Source organism: Sinocyclocheilus rhinocerous, unplaced genomic scaffold, assembly GCF_001515625.1.
Source record: "Sinocyclocheilus rhinocerous isolate Xijiao unplaced genomic scaffold, SAMN03320098_v1.1 scaffold1725, whole genome shotgun sequence".
Classification (NCBI taxonomy): domain Eukaryota; kingdom Metazoa; phylum Chordata; class Actinopteri; order Cypriniformes; family Cyprinidae; genus Sinocyclocheilus; species Sinocyclocheilus rhinocerous.
In genome coordinates, this window is record NW_015627232.1 from 281,806 (window position 1) to 297,595 (window position 15,790).

Here is a 15,790-nt window from a genome sequence, read left to right on the forward strand (position 1 = left end):
GGCCGTCAGCTCCTTTTTTTTCCGAGAGCTGACTCTGTGTGCTTGCTCTCAAGCAGACAACAAACAAACTGTGTGTATCCCCACCCGTAACGCGGGCAGGGAAGAACACACAGCCTGAACGCTGCCTGCCCTCGCCTTAGTGTCTGGTTTTGTCTTGAGATTTCGTGACAGACAACACTAAATAAGACTCACAAACAGATATCAGACTGACACACACACAGAGCACTTGCTGAATGACAAAAAGCTGACGTTGGTCTCACCGCACGTGCTTTTATAGCTTCCTGGTCATTACGTCACCCGCCGTGACGTCTCGCCCATCTATTGGTCTGATTACACACGAGGTTCAGAGCCCGTCACGCTGAAGGGCGTTCCCCTAGCGTTTCCGACGCAGCTCGAGTTCCTGAAGAGGAACTATAATGACCAAGGACTGAAAAATAAAGAGAATGAGAGATGTTTTTAAAAGTCCTTGAATTTTAGCCACTATAAAAGTAAAAAGATAAGAAATCTATTAGCGTTGGAGAGTAAAACCTCTTCTTTTTGATGTAAAAATTAGCTTAGAATGAGTTGAGAGCATACTTTTTATGCCTCATTGTGTGTGTAAGTTCTGCCCAGGCTTTTCTCTTCACTTGGATGAATTTAGACTGTGGCCTTATACACAGCTGAAAGCCTAGATGAAGCTAAATTCACACTTCTATAATAGAAGCTATATGGAAGAATTTTTTTTCACCTATTCAATCATAAAGGAGCTTTAGAAAGGATTCTAAATGTAGTTTATTTAAACTGAAGCTCTACAGAATAATTCATTTTCCGTGAACCTCCTTAATTACATTTCCTGTATCAGCAAACGTGATGTCTTCGAATCAAATTTGATGATGCATTCTTAATGTGTTGAATATGTTATTTCATTTCATGGCAGGAGAGCATTAATGATATATTGAGCGTGTTTCTGAATTACGTGCATCCTTGAATGCTCCGATGATTAATTTCAAGCGCTCCATCTGCGTCGGTGTGCATAAGACTGGATGTTTTGTTGTTCTCAACATGGCTGGCAAAAATAGCGACTCTCATGTTAAAAGCAACTTGATTTATCTGGTTTTCAGTGCTGTGCTAGATTTCATGCAGAAGAGAAAATCTCTCAAAAACATCTCGTATCAACACAACATTGAAATGGCTGTTAATAATCCACTCAATTGGCCTGCCATTAGGGACCACCCGCTTGTGCCGCACAGCGCCAATATACAGCATATCCCCCTGAGAGGCAGGGAGCTGATTAGAAATTGGAGCTGAAAATGAGAGGCAGTAACAAGGTCTACCTGCATCCATGCGTGAAGTGTTCATCAATAATTAATTGGGTTGTAGGAAAAGAAACTGTTGAACACAATGGCGGAATCCTCTGAGAATGTAAACAGTCAGTGCGCTGTTTGACGTTTCACATTTTTAACACACAAAATGTCAAGCTATGATGGACTGCATCAAAAGTGGGCAGAATGATATTGTTGTATAAGAGTAGGAGTTGGCTGTTACCTTGGTTTGAACTGTTTGAGGGGAAGCGGTCTGTTTTCTTCAGGGTTCTGAAGTGGACACGTTTACTGGCCTGGCTCTCTCCGTAAAGGCCGATGGACTGCACTTGGATAATGTAATCTGTCTCCTCCTCCAGGTCCCACAGTACACAGGATCTGCTGGTGGTGTTCACCTCCCTGATAAACCTCTGCATTTTGCCGTCCATTCTCTGAAAGAGTTAAACCACCATTGGTATAGAACAGAAGTATATATAGTGGTGGCCAAAATTATTAGAACACTAGTATTTTCACCAGCTAAAAATGGTTTTAAGTCAGTTATTTCTATCTTTTGCTGTAGTGTGTCAGTAGGAAATATCAGTTTACATTTCCAAACATTCATTTTTCCATTAATTGTAATAATCCAGTGAGATTTTTGTTTGCACAAGGAGTCTGACAACAGCAAGTGCTCCACACAGAGATCTGATCTCATCATCATGCAGTCTGTCTGGAATGACATGAAGAAACAGAACAAACTGAGACAGACTACATCCAGAAGAACTGTGGCAATGTATCCAAGATGCTATAAGAGACCTACCTTTGTCCTCACACCATATGGACAAAACTACTGGGACACCAGACCATTACACTAACATGGACTTTAATGACATCGTATTCTGAAAACATACAATAGGGCTGCTCAATTAATTGAATTTCTAATCGTGATTACAATTACGGATGCCACAATCACGTGCCAAATCATTCAAAGGCGCAATTCCAAAAATAAATAAATAAAACTCCACTTTCATTATTCTGCATGCTTAAGATATGTGTGCATGTGTGTTTTTTTCTACAGGTTATCTTAAAGGGGTCATGAACTGCCTTATTTTTTTATTTTTTTTTACTGTTCTCTGAGGTCCACTTATAATGTTATCAAGATTTTTACATCAAAAACATCACAATTTTGAAGTAATAGGCTATTTTCTGTCCTGTTTTGACCCCCCTCATCAGAACGCTCTGATTGAATAGGTGTGGCGGATTGTAGACTTGGAAGTAAACACCCACTGCTGTGATTGGCTAACGTTGTGTAGCCTATGTTTGACAGCGTACATTCCTCATAGATGTTGTGATTTAGGTCAAAAACGCATGAATAACTCAATACATATCAAACAATCTGTAAGAAGAGACACAGCAATAGTGATCATGTAATAAAAAACAGTTACTCACACTTGTGTGTTGCGACATTACTGTCGGATCCAAAATAATCTGCACAGCATCGTCTTTTAGTTTCAATCTTTTTGAAAATCCCGCGTCAAATTGTGCCTTGTTTGTAAACGAATCCACAGTAAAATGAAGTGAACAAAGGTCCGAGTTCATTAAAAATAAAGTTCATCCACACTTTCCTGATGTTGGGATCTGAAGGAAGGCAATGCACAGACTGTTTTTTCCACAGCTTGGCACTGCACAGCGTCTTGTTGTCTTCAGAGCTATCTTTATAGTTTGGTTTCTGCATAGACCTGCGTTTGACTCTCTCCTAAACACTACATGCGCAAATCGGTGGGCGGGGCTAAAAAGGCAGTGATGTCGAAGCAGGCGTTGATCTTCTTCTGCGGAGGCGGTGCTTATCCACACTATTACATCATAGAATATAACATTCGAAAAGCTGTCGTTTTGGCAGACTGCCTTCAATAAGCTGTTTTAGACTAACAACAAAGTTTTGAGTTCTGAAACTTACAGGATGTTTTTATAGTACAATGACCTCTTATTTGTCAAAATATCAAGGGAATTTTGGCTTCTCAGTTCATGACTCCTTTTTTCCCATTGTTTTAATTTTAGTTTTAGAATAACATTATAATACCATCCATATTTTTTCTTTTTTTGATTTACAAGAAGAAATGGTCACACTTTATTTTAAGGTCCAATTCTCGCTATTAACAAACCATTAACTACAGATTTTGCCTCAGTAAACTCCTAATTTTCTGCTTATTAATAGTTATTAAGGTTAGGTATTGGGAAGGATTAGGGATGCAAAATATGTTCATGCACAATATGTGCTTTATAAGTGCTAATAAAGAGCCAATATGTTAATAACAGGCATGCTAATAAGCAACTAGTTAATAGTGAGAATTGGTTTCTATACTAAAGTGTTACCGAAGAAACTAAACCAATGTATAATGTAGTTGGCATTTGAGGCTTAATGCTATAGAAAAGCAATAAAAGTTTTTTCAAGAAGAGTGTTTTCAGCTTGTTTATTTTCATATTAAAATATGTCATGCAGTTGCTTCAAACAATGGTATAAAGCTGTTTAAAACATCATTCAGTGTAAATTGTGATAATTGTAATCGCAATTTCAATTTCATGGGAATAATCGACAATCATGATTCTTGTCATAACTGTGCAGCCCTAACATAAACATTAATGTAGAGTTGGTCACCCCTTCGCAGCTATAGCTTCCACTCTTTTAGAAAGAATGTCCACATGACTTTGGAATGTTTCTGTGGGAACTTTGGCAATTCATACAGTAGAGCATTTGTGAGGACAGGCACTGATGTTGGACAAAAAGGCCTCTATCTCCATTGCAGTTCATCCACAAGGTGTTTGATGGGGTTGAGGTCAGGGCTCTGTGTGGGCCAATCAAGTTCTTACACAACAAACTCATCCAACCAGTGTCTTCATGGACCATCCTTTGTGCACTGCATGGGGCACAGTCATGCTGCAATAGAAAATGGCCTTCCCCAAACTGTCTCCACTAAGTTGGAAGCATATAATGTCTTGGTATGCTGAAGCTTACTAGAAGTAAGGGGCCAAGCCCAACCCCTAAAAAACAGCCCCATGCCATTATCCCTCCTCCATCAAACTTTATAGTTGGCACAATGCAGTCAAACAGGAAATGTTCTCCTGGAACCTGCCAAACCCAGACTTTCCAGGCAGAGAAGCGTGAGTCATTGCTCCACAACAGGTTTCCACTGCTCCAGAGTCCAGTAGTGGTGTGATTTACACCACTCAATTTGTTCTTGAATTCACTGAGATCTTCAGAATGACCTATTTTTTTCACAAATGCTTGCAAATTTTATTCACCTGTGGCAATAAGTCTGATTGAAACACCTGAAACAAATAATTAAGAGTGCATTTATATTGAATAATTATATACTGTGGGTTGTGATGGGCTCACATTGATCCTGGGGTGTTTTTTAGTCCTAGTTCACCCCGAGTCTAAACCACATATATTTAAATGTCCTTCCAAACCGAAAAAACTTTTCAAGGTTCCTGTAGAATTTACAAACTATGAAACATCACCTGCAGCTTTAGGCTGGTATTTGCTGACATTTCAAATGGCTCACGCTGTCTAGAGGTCAGCAGTACAGTAACAGTAAGCGCTTTCTATGAAGTTACCTAATAAGTATAAGTCACACGTTAGGGCGCTAAAGGATCTTCTCGAAGCCCTGACAGCCAAACACGACAGCCTTTCATTTAAGCTATAATTCTGCCCTCTAACTTAATGTTGTATTTAGCTCTTCCTTGGTTGGTCTTTAAAGTCTGCAAATAGATCCAAAGCACTTTCCTCTGCCCTTGGGCCCTGAAGCAGCCTCTAGGTGTGAGGGAGTCTGATAGAAGTCCTTGGCTAAATGAATAATACATTAATCTGTGAGTGTCGCCTGCTCAGCCATTACAGACATGCACACAACCTATTGCATAATATGATTGACAGATATATTTGTAATTGTTCGAATGTGTCAGTCACTTAGATAATAAATAGATTCTGAATTTCAGTAAACAACAGTTATTCTTTTATGTGACAGATGAATTCAAATTCACATTTACTGAACACACGATTTTTAAATAAAAGGTATATTTAAGTATAAAGGCATGGATGTATGAAAGTTTAAGGAAAACGTTTATAAAGGTTTTGAAAATTTCTGGTCCTAGCTTCTGGTTGGTCAATAAAGTGTTCCAGCCATTCTAAAATCTGGTATGATTTCATTTACAAAAAACATTCACATGGCATTTACATTTTTAAAAAGACAGGTTATTGTTTTAACTTTGTAAACATTTTATGACATAGTAAAAGAAAAAGAAAAGTTTTGAAAAAGAAAAATAAATTAGTTATTTTCTTTATTTTATCAGACCCTGAAAATACTATTATTGGATATTCTGTCTTGTAAAGATTGTTAAATATGTTTAAGGAAAAAAAAGTATTTAAGGCTAAAAAAGTTGTTGATTAAAATTGGGAGAACCAAATAAATGAGAGCTAAGGTCAGACCAAAACTGCTTGGATATAATACCCCCAAAAAAACTATGTGTAAATGTCTCTTGTGTAAAAGAACACAGGCTGTCTGTGCCAATATACTTAGAAATATTAGAATTGACAGTTTATATTTTGTGTCAAATTTTGAAATGTGTTTCCTAGAAAAGTGATTTACCTGTTGGGAGATGGAAAAGCCGATGATAATGTCACCCTCAGGCACCTCCCAGGACACAGTTGCTGAATCAGCTCTCAGGTGCATGACTGACACATTAACAGGAGCAGGTGGACGGTCTGGAAATACAAAATTAATACTATTAACTTTGAATCTCGAACCCTAATAATTTATATATAATTCATAACTTGTTAGGCTTCATTGCCATTGTCAGGCCCACTTATTCTATGTTATTAATTATAGGGCAATAGTGATAGAAATCATTTGCTTCCATAACTGAACTGATATATTATTATGATATTTCCAGCATGACTGACACATTAACAGGAGCTGGAAATACAAAAGTCTGGAAATACAAAAGAGTCTGGAAATACAAAATTAATACTATTAACTTTGAATCTCGAACCCTAATAATTTATATATAATTCATAACTTGTTAGGCTTCATTGCCATTGTCAGGCCCACTTTATTCTATGTTATTAATTATAGGGCAATAGTGATAGAAATCATTTGCTTCCATAACTGAACTGATATATTATTATGATATTTCCACTCTGTTTTTAGTGCAGAAACTAGTACAGCCAATGCATGTTTTCAAGAAAACTACTAAAGCAATAACTTACTGTCGAACAACAATGTTGTCATGGACACGCTATTACCCTCCCATGAAAACACAACAATAATCCACAGGTTTGAAATATGTTGCTGTGCTCTGTTTTCATTTGCTGTCCTTTTATAGACTGTCTGAGTTGCTTGCCGAAAGCTTTCCAATCTGACCAATCAGGTTTGGGATGTAAAACATTTACTCTGTGGCTTGATCTCTTCTCACCGGCTAGCTCTCTGAGGGGCTACAGCTCTCTCTAAAAGCAAACCCACTACAACACCCAGAGATGTTTTATGCAAAGCTAAATTTCTTTTTCCTTAATGCTAGTACATCCCCTCTGGGCAACATGTTTAAATTGGTATCTTGAAAGTTGTTTGGGTCCATTATGCTGTTTGCTATACTACCAGTTCACCACTTCTTTTGTGATTAAAAGAGTCGGCGTTCAGAGGCGACTGAACCGAAATCAGACTGACAGTGGCAGAAATCACCAGCAGAATCAAGCAGGTTTCATAAAAACAAAAAGAAACGGATATAAAAGATATACTGTAAAGCAGAAGTGATCTGCTCATGATTATATTTAATTGAAACTGCTTTCTGAAATTGACTGAATTCGGTACACTGTGTCCTATGAGACTTTTATGTGGGTCCTTTTTTTTTTATTCAGCTCAGCTGTAGGGTGCTCGATCGTGATTTAGGAAGAAATAGACGAGCTAATTAGTCTCACAAAAAGCAGAGGAGAACGGTGGCAGATTCAATACTCCAGCACATGCCTCTGTCGCTCTGGAGAAAATAGGAAGGCGGTGAACTAGACTGAACTGCGAGAGCATCTCCTCTGAGCAGTGCTCTAATGGACTTTATGTGTTTGTGTGGGCGATTGCAAAAAGGGGAAGGGGTATTTTTTTGTTCCTGTACCCGAACCCATGCAATAACATCAACAATAACAAATACAGACTCTTAGCTAAGTTACATAACGGCTGTTTTGAAACTGTGGCTTGTTGCACAATGATTCTGTTCCAGATCTGTATGACGCATCTTTACCAAAGGACCACAAAATTAACAGGCACTTAACCAAATAATGCCTGAAAATCATGTTCCCCCCAGTAGAGTAAAAATGTGTTTCACGCATTACTTTCTTCAGATAAATAATATATGTATTATTAAAATTTATTTATTTTAAAAATATGCCAGATTGGGTAACAGTAACACATGCCTGAAAGGTTTTTAATTTTTTTTAAACAAACCTTTATTTCTATTGATAAATGTTAAATTAGCATAAAAATTAATTATTAAAAATGTAAAAAAAAAAAAAAAAAGAGTCTATGAATTTAAAAAAATATTAATTTATAATTATTGCACTCCAAGAAAAAAGCTGTCACTGGGGAGGTATCCTGAGATACAAAAGCTAAAAGGTGCATCTCTGTACCTTATTTACCCCTAAATTATACATATTAGCTCCTTAAAGGTTCATATCAGTAGGCTACTTTAAAAGTACATAAGTACAGTACCTGAAGTTTATATAGTGTACACATTAGCATACTGACAGAGACAGTTTGTACCTTTTTAGAGAGAGAGTATGTTTTTGGAAATTAAGTTAAGTTATGGTTTTTGTAAAATTTTAGTTTAAATTATAATTAACTGAATATTAGTTTATATAAAATATCCAATTGTTTTCACTAGGAAAAGCATATAGCAGGGGGTGTGCAGTTCATTATGCTATGAGTTATGAGTTCAGAGAATGGCTATAAATTAATATTAACATTACTATAAAGTTCCTTGTTATTTTAGGTGTAACATAAGTCTTACATAATAAAACGTTGGAATATAAATGGCTGTAAATTATTTATTTGCCAAACAATGGTAATTTTCTGCAAATCTGTGCAAGTTACGGAGGTATTCGGGCAAGCAGATCCACAACAGTTTTGGTACTCTATGCTCTATATGGATCATCATTATTGTTTGATGCAAATCTCAACTAAATTTAATTAATTAAAATTTTACTTACAACATATCAACATATCACTAACAACATGTCAGGCACTGCCTGGCAAAAGCCCTACTTTTAAATCGACACCTGCCATAGTGTTTCTCATTTGTCATCTCTGATAAATTAGATAATTAAATAGATAGATAGATATCCACTTAAAGAAATCACTCTTCAGCACTGGCATATAGCATACAGTAAGACAAGCAGAGGAGCTTGGATCTGCATTTGTCATTTGTCTGATATTCTCCAACGCTAATCATCAGCAACAAAACCCATAATGCATCACAACGCTGAAGAATCATACTCAGTATCAGACTGATAATCAATGCCCTGTGTTGACGCCCTAGGAGGTCACTAGTATGGCAGCACTCATCTCCATGCAGCTATGATCATACACAATAGGGGTCACGGCTGATTATGCTGGTCTTCTTTGCCCTCAGCAATGGCTGTGTAAATTGGATGGAGAGAGGTCTGACCCCAGCTCTGCACCACCGATAATCCTTTTGAGGAAGGAGAGGGCCACCTCTGTGAAGGCTGACTGCGACATCAAAGCGTCTATGGGGTCACATGCATCAAACCTTCCATTTTAATGAGTTCCCAAATTTGCAGCTACATCATTGTTTTTGTGTAATTCTGTGTGCAAGGGGTTATTATGAGCTCTACATCTACACTGACCATTATATGTTACATAAGATATTTCTACAATACATGTGCAAAAGGCCACGAGCCAGAGCTGAACATAGACAAGGGAAGTATACTTTCGGCTGTAGACACAAGATAAAACAGCACAATTGTTAGTGAATTAACAATATATTTCATATAATATATATAACCTACCATACATTTTAGACACAATTTTGCCAGTTTGCTTCGCAAACGAAAATAGTTGCAAACAAACCTAGAGCTAGCAGTGTTACGTTCCTGAATGAATCAGCTTTGTTGAACGAATCTGTTGAGTAAATGATTCAACGACTTTTTGACGAAATTTCCTGAATAAATAACTGCTTTTGAATGAATCTGTACTCACTCATATTTGTTGTTGTAATGAATTGCAATAATAATAATTAATATTTTTAGCGTAAAAAAAATGCAGACACATTTGTTAGATAATAGAAATGCTAATAGTTTTGTCCATTTGTGTAAGAGGAAAACACATCACTGTTATAACATGTTGTTACACACTAAATGCCAAGCCAGTTTCACTCCATCTGTCCAGCAGATGCTCACTGAAGTGGAAAATGAAAGATTTTCATAAACTGATATCATGGGAGAACATCTGCCAGGGTCATGTTTTGCCACATCAACAAATGTATGTGCACCTAAGAGTCTGTTAAATTATGTCTCATCATTACAACTGATAATTTGTCACAGAAAACAGCAAATATTTGTACACTGAATAAAATGTTCCAATGTCAAAACACATCATCCTAGCGACTATAGAATCCAATCTGCTAACAGCGCAGTTTGATGCCAATGTCCAGAAAGTACTAATGAAACAATGAATTACCAATTTTTTTCAATATATTAACTTAATATAATGAACATTCTCCACTGACTAGGAATAGAAGGTTCTTATGAAACGACTCATCAGATTTTTGTCATTTTAGCCATGACATTTACCTCACTCTTATCCAGCGAGAGCTCATTGTCCTTGAAGTAATAGAGGTTACACATGTCTGAATGTAGCTGAAAATAAATTGTGATACATGGCCAGGCATAAGCTCTTTAATGATGTGGAAAATAATTGCTTAGATAAAGGAAAACGTGAGTTATGGTGGTACTGTCAGCATTTACATTGCATTATCTTACTGTCCGAAATGTCACGTTACGCTGTTGAGGGAACACGCTGGAGGCACGAGAAAACGGGAACTGTATTTAATCAAGGAAATATAGGAGATAATCCACAATAGGCGCTTGAGCCAACACACGTAGAGAACGAGTAGACCTGACAAACACAAACTGAACAGACTAGGACTTTTATACAGGGGATGATTGGGGAACACAGGTGACATCAATGGAACATAATGAAACTAAACGAGGACAGGAACATGACCAAATAAGGAAACACAGGAAGGACTAGGTAGCCAGGAGACACACGTAGCACAATGACGTTTAAGATCCGACAAGGAAACAAGGGGCAGACTATAATTTAAATACATAACACAAACGAGGTAATTAACGAGACACAGGTGAATCACATATGACAATGACATCAATGGAGGACAGGAACATGACCAAATAAGGGAAAACAGGAACTGAAACACATGACAAAACAGTTCCAATCCTGACACTGAATGAATGAAAATATACATTAAAAATAAAAAAAGACACAATTCACCCACCCCACTGTATTTTCCAATGCATTATGCTGTACATCTCTAAGGTTTTGTTTTCTACATATGTTGATTTATACTGCTAAGCTGCATATAGAACTTATATTATTTTTAATGATGTATGATATACTCTACGTCTTAAATCATACATAAATCAGCTTCCACTATTGTTCTAAAGAAAACAGAAGTTCTCAAAATTCTCATTTTGTGTGTTCAAAGAAGAAAATGGAGTGGAAAGATATGAAGGTGAGAAAATAACAATGAAATCTTAATTTTTCAGTGAACTCTGCCGTTTATGTGTTACAGCAAATATAGGACAATATGGAAACTATCAATCCATTATCTATATCCTTAGATATAGTTACTAAACTACATCACGTCAGACGTTGGAGTATTGCATATAGAACTTATATTATTTTTAATGATGTATTATATACTCTACAGTACGTCTTAAATCATACATAAATCAGCTTCCACTATTGTTGTAAAGAAAACAGAAGTTCTCAAAATTCTCATTTTGTGTGTTCAAAGAAGAAAATGGAGTGGAAAGATATGAAGGTGAGAAAATAACAATGAAATCTTAATTTTTCAGTGAACTCTGCCATTTATGTGTTACAGCAAATATAGGACAATATGGAAACTATCAATCCATTATCTATATCCTTAGATATAGTTACTAAACTACATCACGTCAGACGTTGGAGTATCTCACAAATGTGCACTACAAACGTAGATAAATATACTGATGCAAGCTTTGCTTACTTCCATTAGCATCTGACAAGAAATTATGCTTATAGCTAGTGCTGGGCGGTATATCGGTTCATACCGAATATCCTCTCAGGGTAGACAATGCACTCACAGATGGAGCTGCAGGGTGTTCTATCAACACAAAGCCGCAGAGGGAGTGCGTCTCAGCCTCAGGGGAACACTGCACTTTCCCGACGGAGCGAGGTGCCACTGTAACACCAGGACACCACACACTGCCCTTGAACAGTCAATGGGTTTTCTAAGGATAAGGTGGAGAGCTCAAGAATAGGATACTATTCAAGAAGCAAGAGTATATATATATATATATATATATATACACATACAGGTGCATCTCAATAAATTAGAATGTCGTGGAAAAGTTCATTTATTTCAGTAATGTATTGGATCAAAAGGGTGCTTCTACTAAATACTGAGCATTTTTCAGTTTTTCTTTTTTAATAAATCTGCAAAGATGTCAACAATTCTGTGTTTTTCTGTCAATATGGGGTGCTGTGTGTACATTAATGAGGAAAAAAAATTAACTTAAATGATTTTAGCAAATGGCTGCAATATAACAAAGAGTGAAAAATTTAAGGGGGTCTGAATACTTTCCGTACCCACTGTATATATATCCTGCTTACTTAACTCCAGGTGTATAGTGGTTCTTTTTGGAGGAAAACTTTCCAGGATTTTTCCCCATCTAATGTAAATGAATGGTAGCCCATTTTTGACAGTCCGAAATACATATTTAAGCAGCTTCAGAGTAATCCACACAACCTGGCCAACAATAGGTCACGTGAGATGTAGGTGTATTAGATTATTGTTAACAATTGTCATAAATGGTCTACGTTGAGCACCATTCACTTGCATTAGATGGAGGAAACCTGGAAATTTGTAGGAAATTTTTAGGTGACCTATTCCTTTAATGATTCAGCGGTTTTAAACGAATCGGTTGAGTGAATGATTACATGACTCACTTAAAGTTGTTAAATAAATCAGTGCTGTTGAATGGATCTTCTGAATGATGTACTCACTCATAAAGATGGACACTTGTTGCCATATACCGGTGTAACAAATTAACTTTCAAAAAGAATAGCTGAAATTTTTTTTATCACTATTGCACAAACCATAGGGGTAAATGAAGCACAAATGTGTTTACCTTTGAGGGTATAGTTTTTTTATTTTATTTTTTTTCTGACAGTGCATAATTTGTAATTAATTTTTGCCATTTTGTTTTCTATTAGATCTGAAACTAGTATCCTACACTTGATGTTTCTCTATAATTACATTTTTATGTGCTTATATTTCAAGGCAAAGCACTTTTCAAAGACACATAATAGAAGAGTCATGCACACAAACAAAACTGAACATGTGGAGACTGAATCCTTCTTTTGTGTGGAAATGTTGAAAGCCTTTGTAAAAGACATTTTTGCTTTTCTTTGTTCCAATATAGATGTCATCAATAGTCACCCTACACACCGCATATACAGAGTCATCGTATTAGTATGCATATGAAATATAAGTGGTTTTGCAATATAACATTATGTTCCTGTATTGATTTTTGACTGTGCTATAAAAAAAATTAAATATTTAAATAATCTCATATACTATAGATACAATAAAATAAATTGCTTCATTCCATAACAATATATTCTATAAATCTTAAAGGACTTGTAAACATTTAAACGCTGTTAATATGATAATATTGCACGTTTAGTGTCTGTCCAAACATATGAAAATGTAATTGTGCTTTTTTAACTCTACAGACAAATACCTTAGAATTCTAATGAGATGACGCAGTCATCCATTTCTGCTCCACCATATCACCTGTGCACAAGTGCGACCTCATTTCCCACTTTCAATGACGTTCCTAGCTATGTAAAAATGGTTTGTGTAGGGTCTAGCAGTGATCCGTGAACACTTCCCCTCCCTGGGTCCACCAGAGGTGGAATTGGACGGTGTGGCAGTTTAAGGTCAATGTAACTGGTGTCCACGGTCCACCAATTTTCTTATCACCTCACTATGGGCCAGATGAGGTGTTGGAAGTCTGACAATTTTTAACAGGCAGCTAATTTCAGCACAGATCCTCCGGATATACACTACATGGCCAAAAATATTTGAACACATGAACACCACACCCATATGTGCTTGCTGAACATTTAAGTTCAAAATTGTAACGATAACAGCTTCTACTCTGCTGGGAAGGCTTTCCATCTAGATGTCAGTTAGCATCAGATCTGGTACTAATGGCTCGCAGTTGCCATTCCATAAAGTTCATCTTAAACTTAAAGTGCAATTTTTTACAAAAAAATAAAAATTCTCCAACATCAATCTCAGTCTTGATCTAATGTGGGTTCAAATGAATAGTTTGCCCAAAAATTTACATTTGCTCTAAATTTAGAAGTGTAGATGAGTTTGCTTCTTCATCAGAACAGATTTGGATAAATTTAGCATTTCATCACTTGCTCACCAGTGGATCCTCTGCAGTGAATGAGTGCCGTCAGAATGAGAGTCCAAACAGCTGATAAAAACATCACAATAATCCACAAGTAATCCATACGACTCCAGTTCATCAATTAATCACGAATCTTGTGAAGTGAAAAGCTGAGTGTTACGAAATCGAAGATGTTTTAACTTTAAACTGTCTCTTCTGACCAAAATATGAGTCCATAATCCACAATAACATCCATCCCTTGTTGTCCTCTCACATAAAATCCACTAACAGATTTGTTTAGACAAGTGTTTGCTTATAAATTGTCCTTGATCTGTGCATATTTCTCCCCAGACTCAGATGAGACAAGTTTTTCACTGGAGCAATATTATAGACAGAGGCCTCGTTTGAAGAAAATTGTCTTGATGGTTTTGTATATTACATAGACACAGTGTTTAACAATAAATGATGGACTGTGGATGATGGATTATTGTGATGTCTTATTGGACTGCTTGAATTCTCATTCACTGCAAAGGATCCATTGGTGAGCAAATTATATAATGCTAAATTTCTCCAAATCTGTTCCGATGATGAAACTCATCTACATCTTGGATGGCTTGAGGATGACTAAATTTTCAGCAGATTTTCATTTTTTTGTAAACTATTCCTTTAATCAAGAGCGATTTTGCTGGTTTGTCCTGGTTTCCGAGAAGCAACTTTCAGCACTGGAAGTGTTCATATTTCAGACAGAAACACTGTGCTTGTGAGAACAGAAGTGCCAAAATCCCAGATGACTCAATCAGGAAAAAAGGGAAAGGATCAGAACAATACAGGAAAGTATTTTCCTGACATGCTTCCACACCTTCATGCCATGCATGAAAATTCACTAATTCCCCCCAAAATATTCAAGAAGGATACAAGAAAAATCTGTTTAGTAAAACTATTGCCAGGATTTTACAAGGTTCAAGTATTCCTGTAGCTCAAACTGTAAAGCATGGTGCTAGCAACGGCAAAGTCATGGGTTCGATTTGCAGGAAATGCATAAACTTCTAAAATGTATACCATTAATGCAACATAATATGCTTTGGATAAAAGTGTTTATCAAAATACATGAATGTTAACGGATATTTCTTGCTGTTACATTTTCTGTTATACACAATGAACTTTATGTAATCTTCTATCCAATGCAATATATTGTAGAAAACAACTGCAGCTGAGTGGTTAATTGTTATGTTTAATCTGACCAGCATTATATAGGCCAATTTTTTAATGATAGTTTTACTATTAATTTTATATTTTATAATCAAACTAATATTTTAATAAACTAATAAAACTCATTTATTTGTAATATACTGCATAACCACTATAAAATTTATAGTGAAAGAACAACCACTTGCCAAGAATAGGCTGAGAATTCAGACTATTTGAATTGAGTCCAGTGTTCAACTGAATGTCAAAAATCCAAAAGCCTATGATAAAAAGTCAATTCCCATTTTACAGCCCATTTTAGTCTCTGCTCAACCTCTTAACCAGTCAAAGCATTTGAGCAGTTTAGTCAGCATTTTAACACATGTGTCTTTGCTATATTAAAACTGTTCAACATACTGGAGGTTATTTAAGTACCTGTCGTTCAGAATTTAAAATTGATTTTGATGTAACCTATTGCATGACATGATTTTGCTGACAGACGCACAAAGACCCCCAACACAGAGCATCCAAGCAAAACCCGCAAAGGTTCAGTTCATCTCATTTACAGAAGCTCATGTGGATCCATTCA

General features: G+C 36.3%; 1 protein-coding gene across 1 annotated transcript in view; it reads right to left on the bottom strand.

Moving 5' to 3' along the window:
• LOC107723530 (fibronectin type III domain-containing protein 4-like) overlaps positions 1-15,790 on the bottom strand; it is a 31,988-nt gene that overhangs the window by 13,143 nt on the left and 3,055 nt on the right. Inside the window, exons 3-4 of the mRNA XM_016532202.1 lie at positions 5,918-6,033; positions 1,525-1,729 (exon numbers count right to left, since the gene is read on the bottom strand). Coding sequence (XP_016387688.1) covers positions 1,525-1,729; positions 5,918-6,033 — 321 coding nt within the window. The remainder of the gene's footprint in view (positions 1-1,524; positions 1,730-5,917; positions 6,034-15,790) is intronic.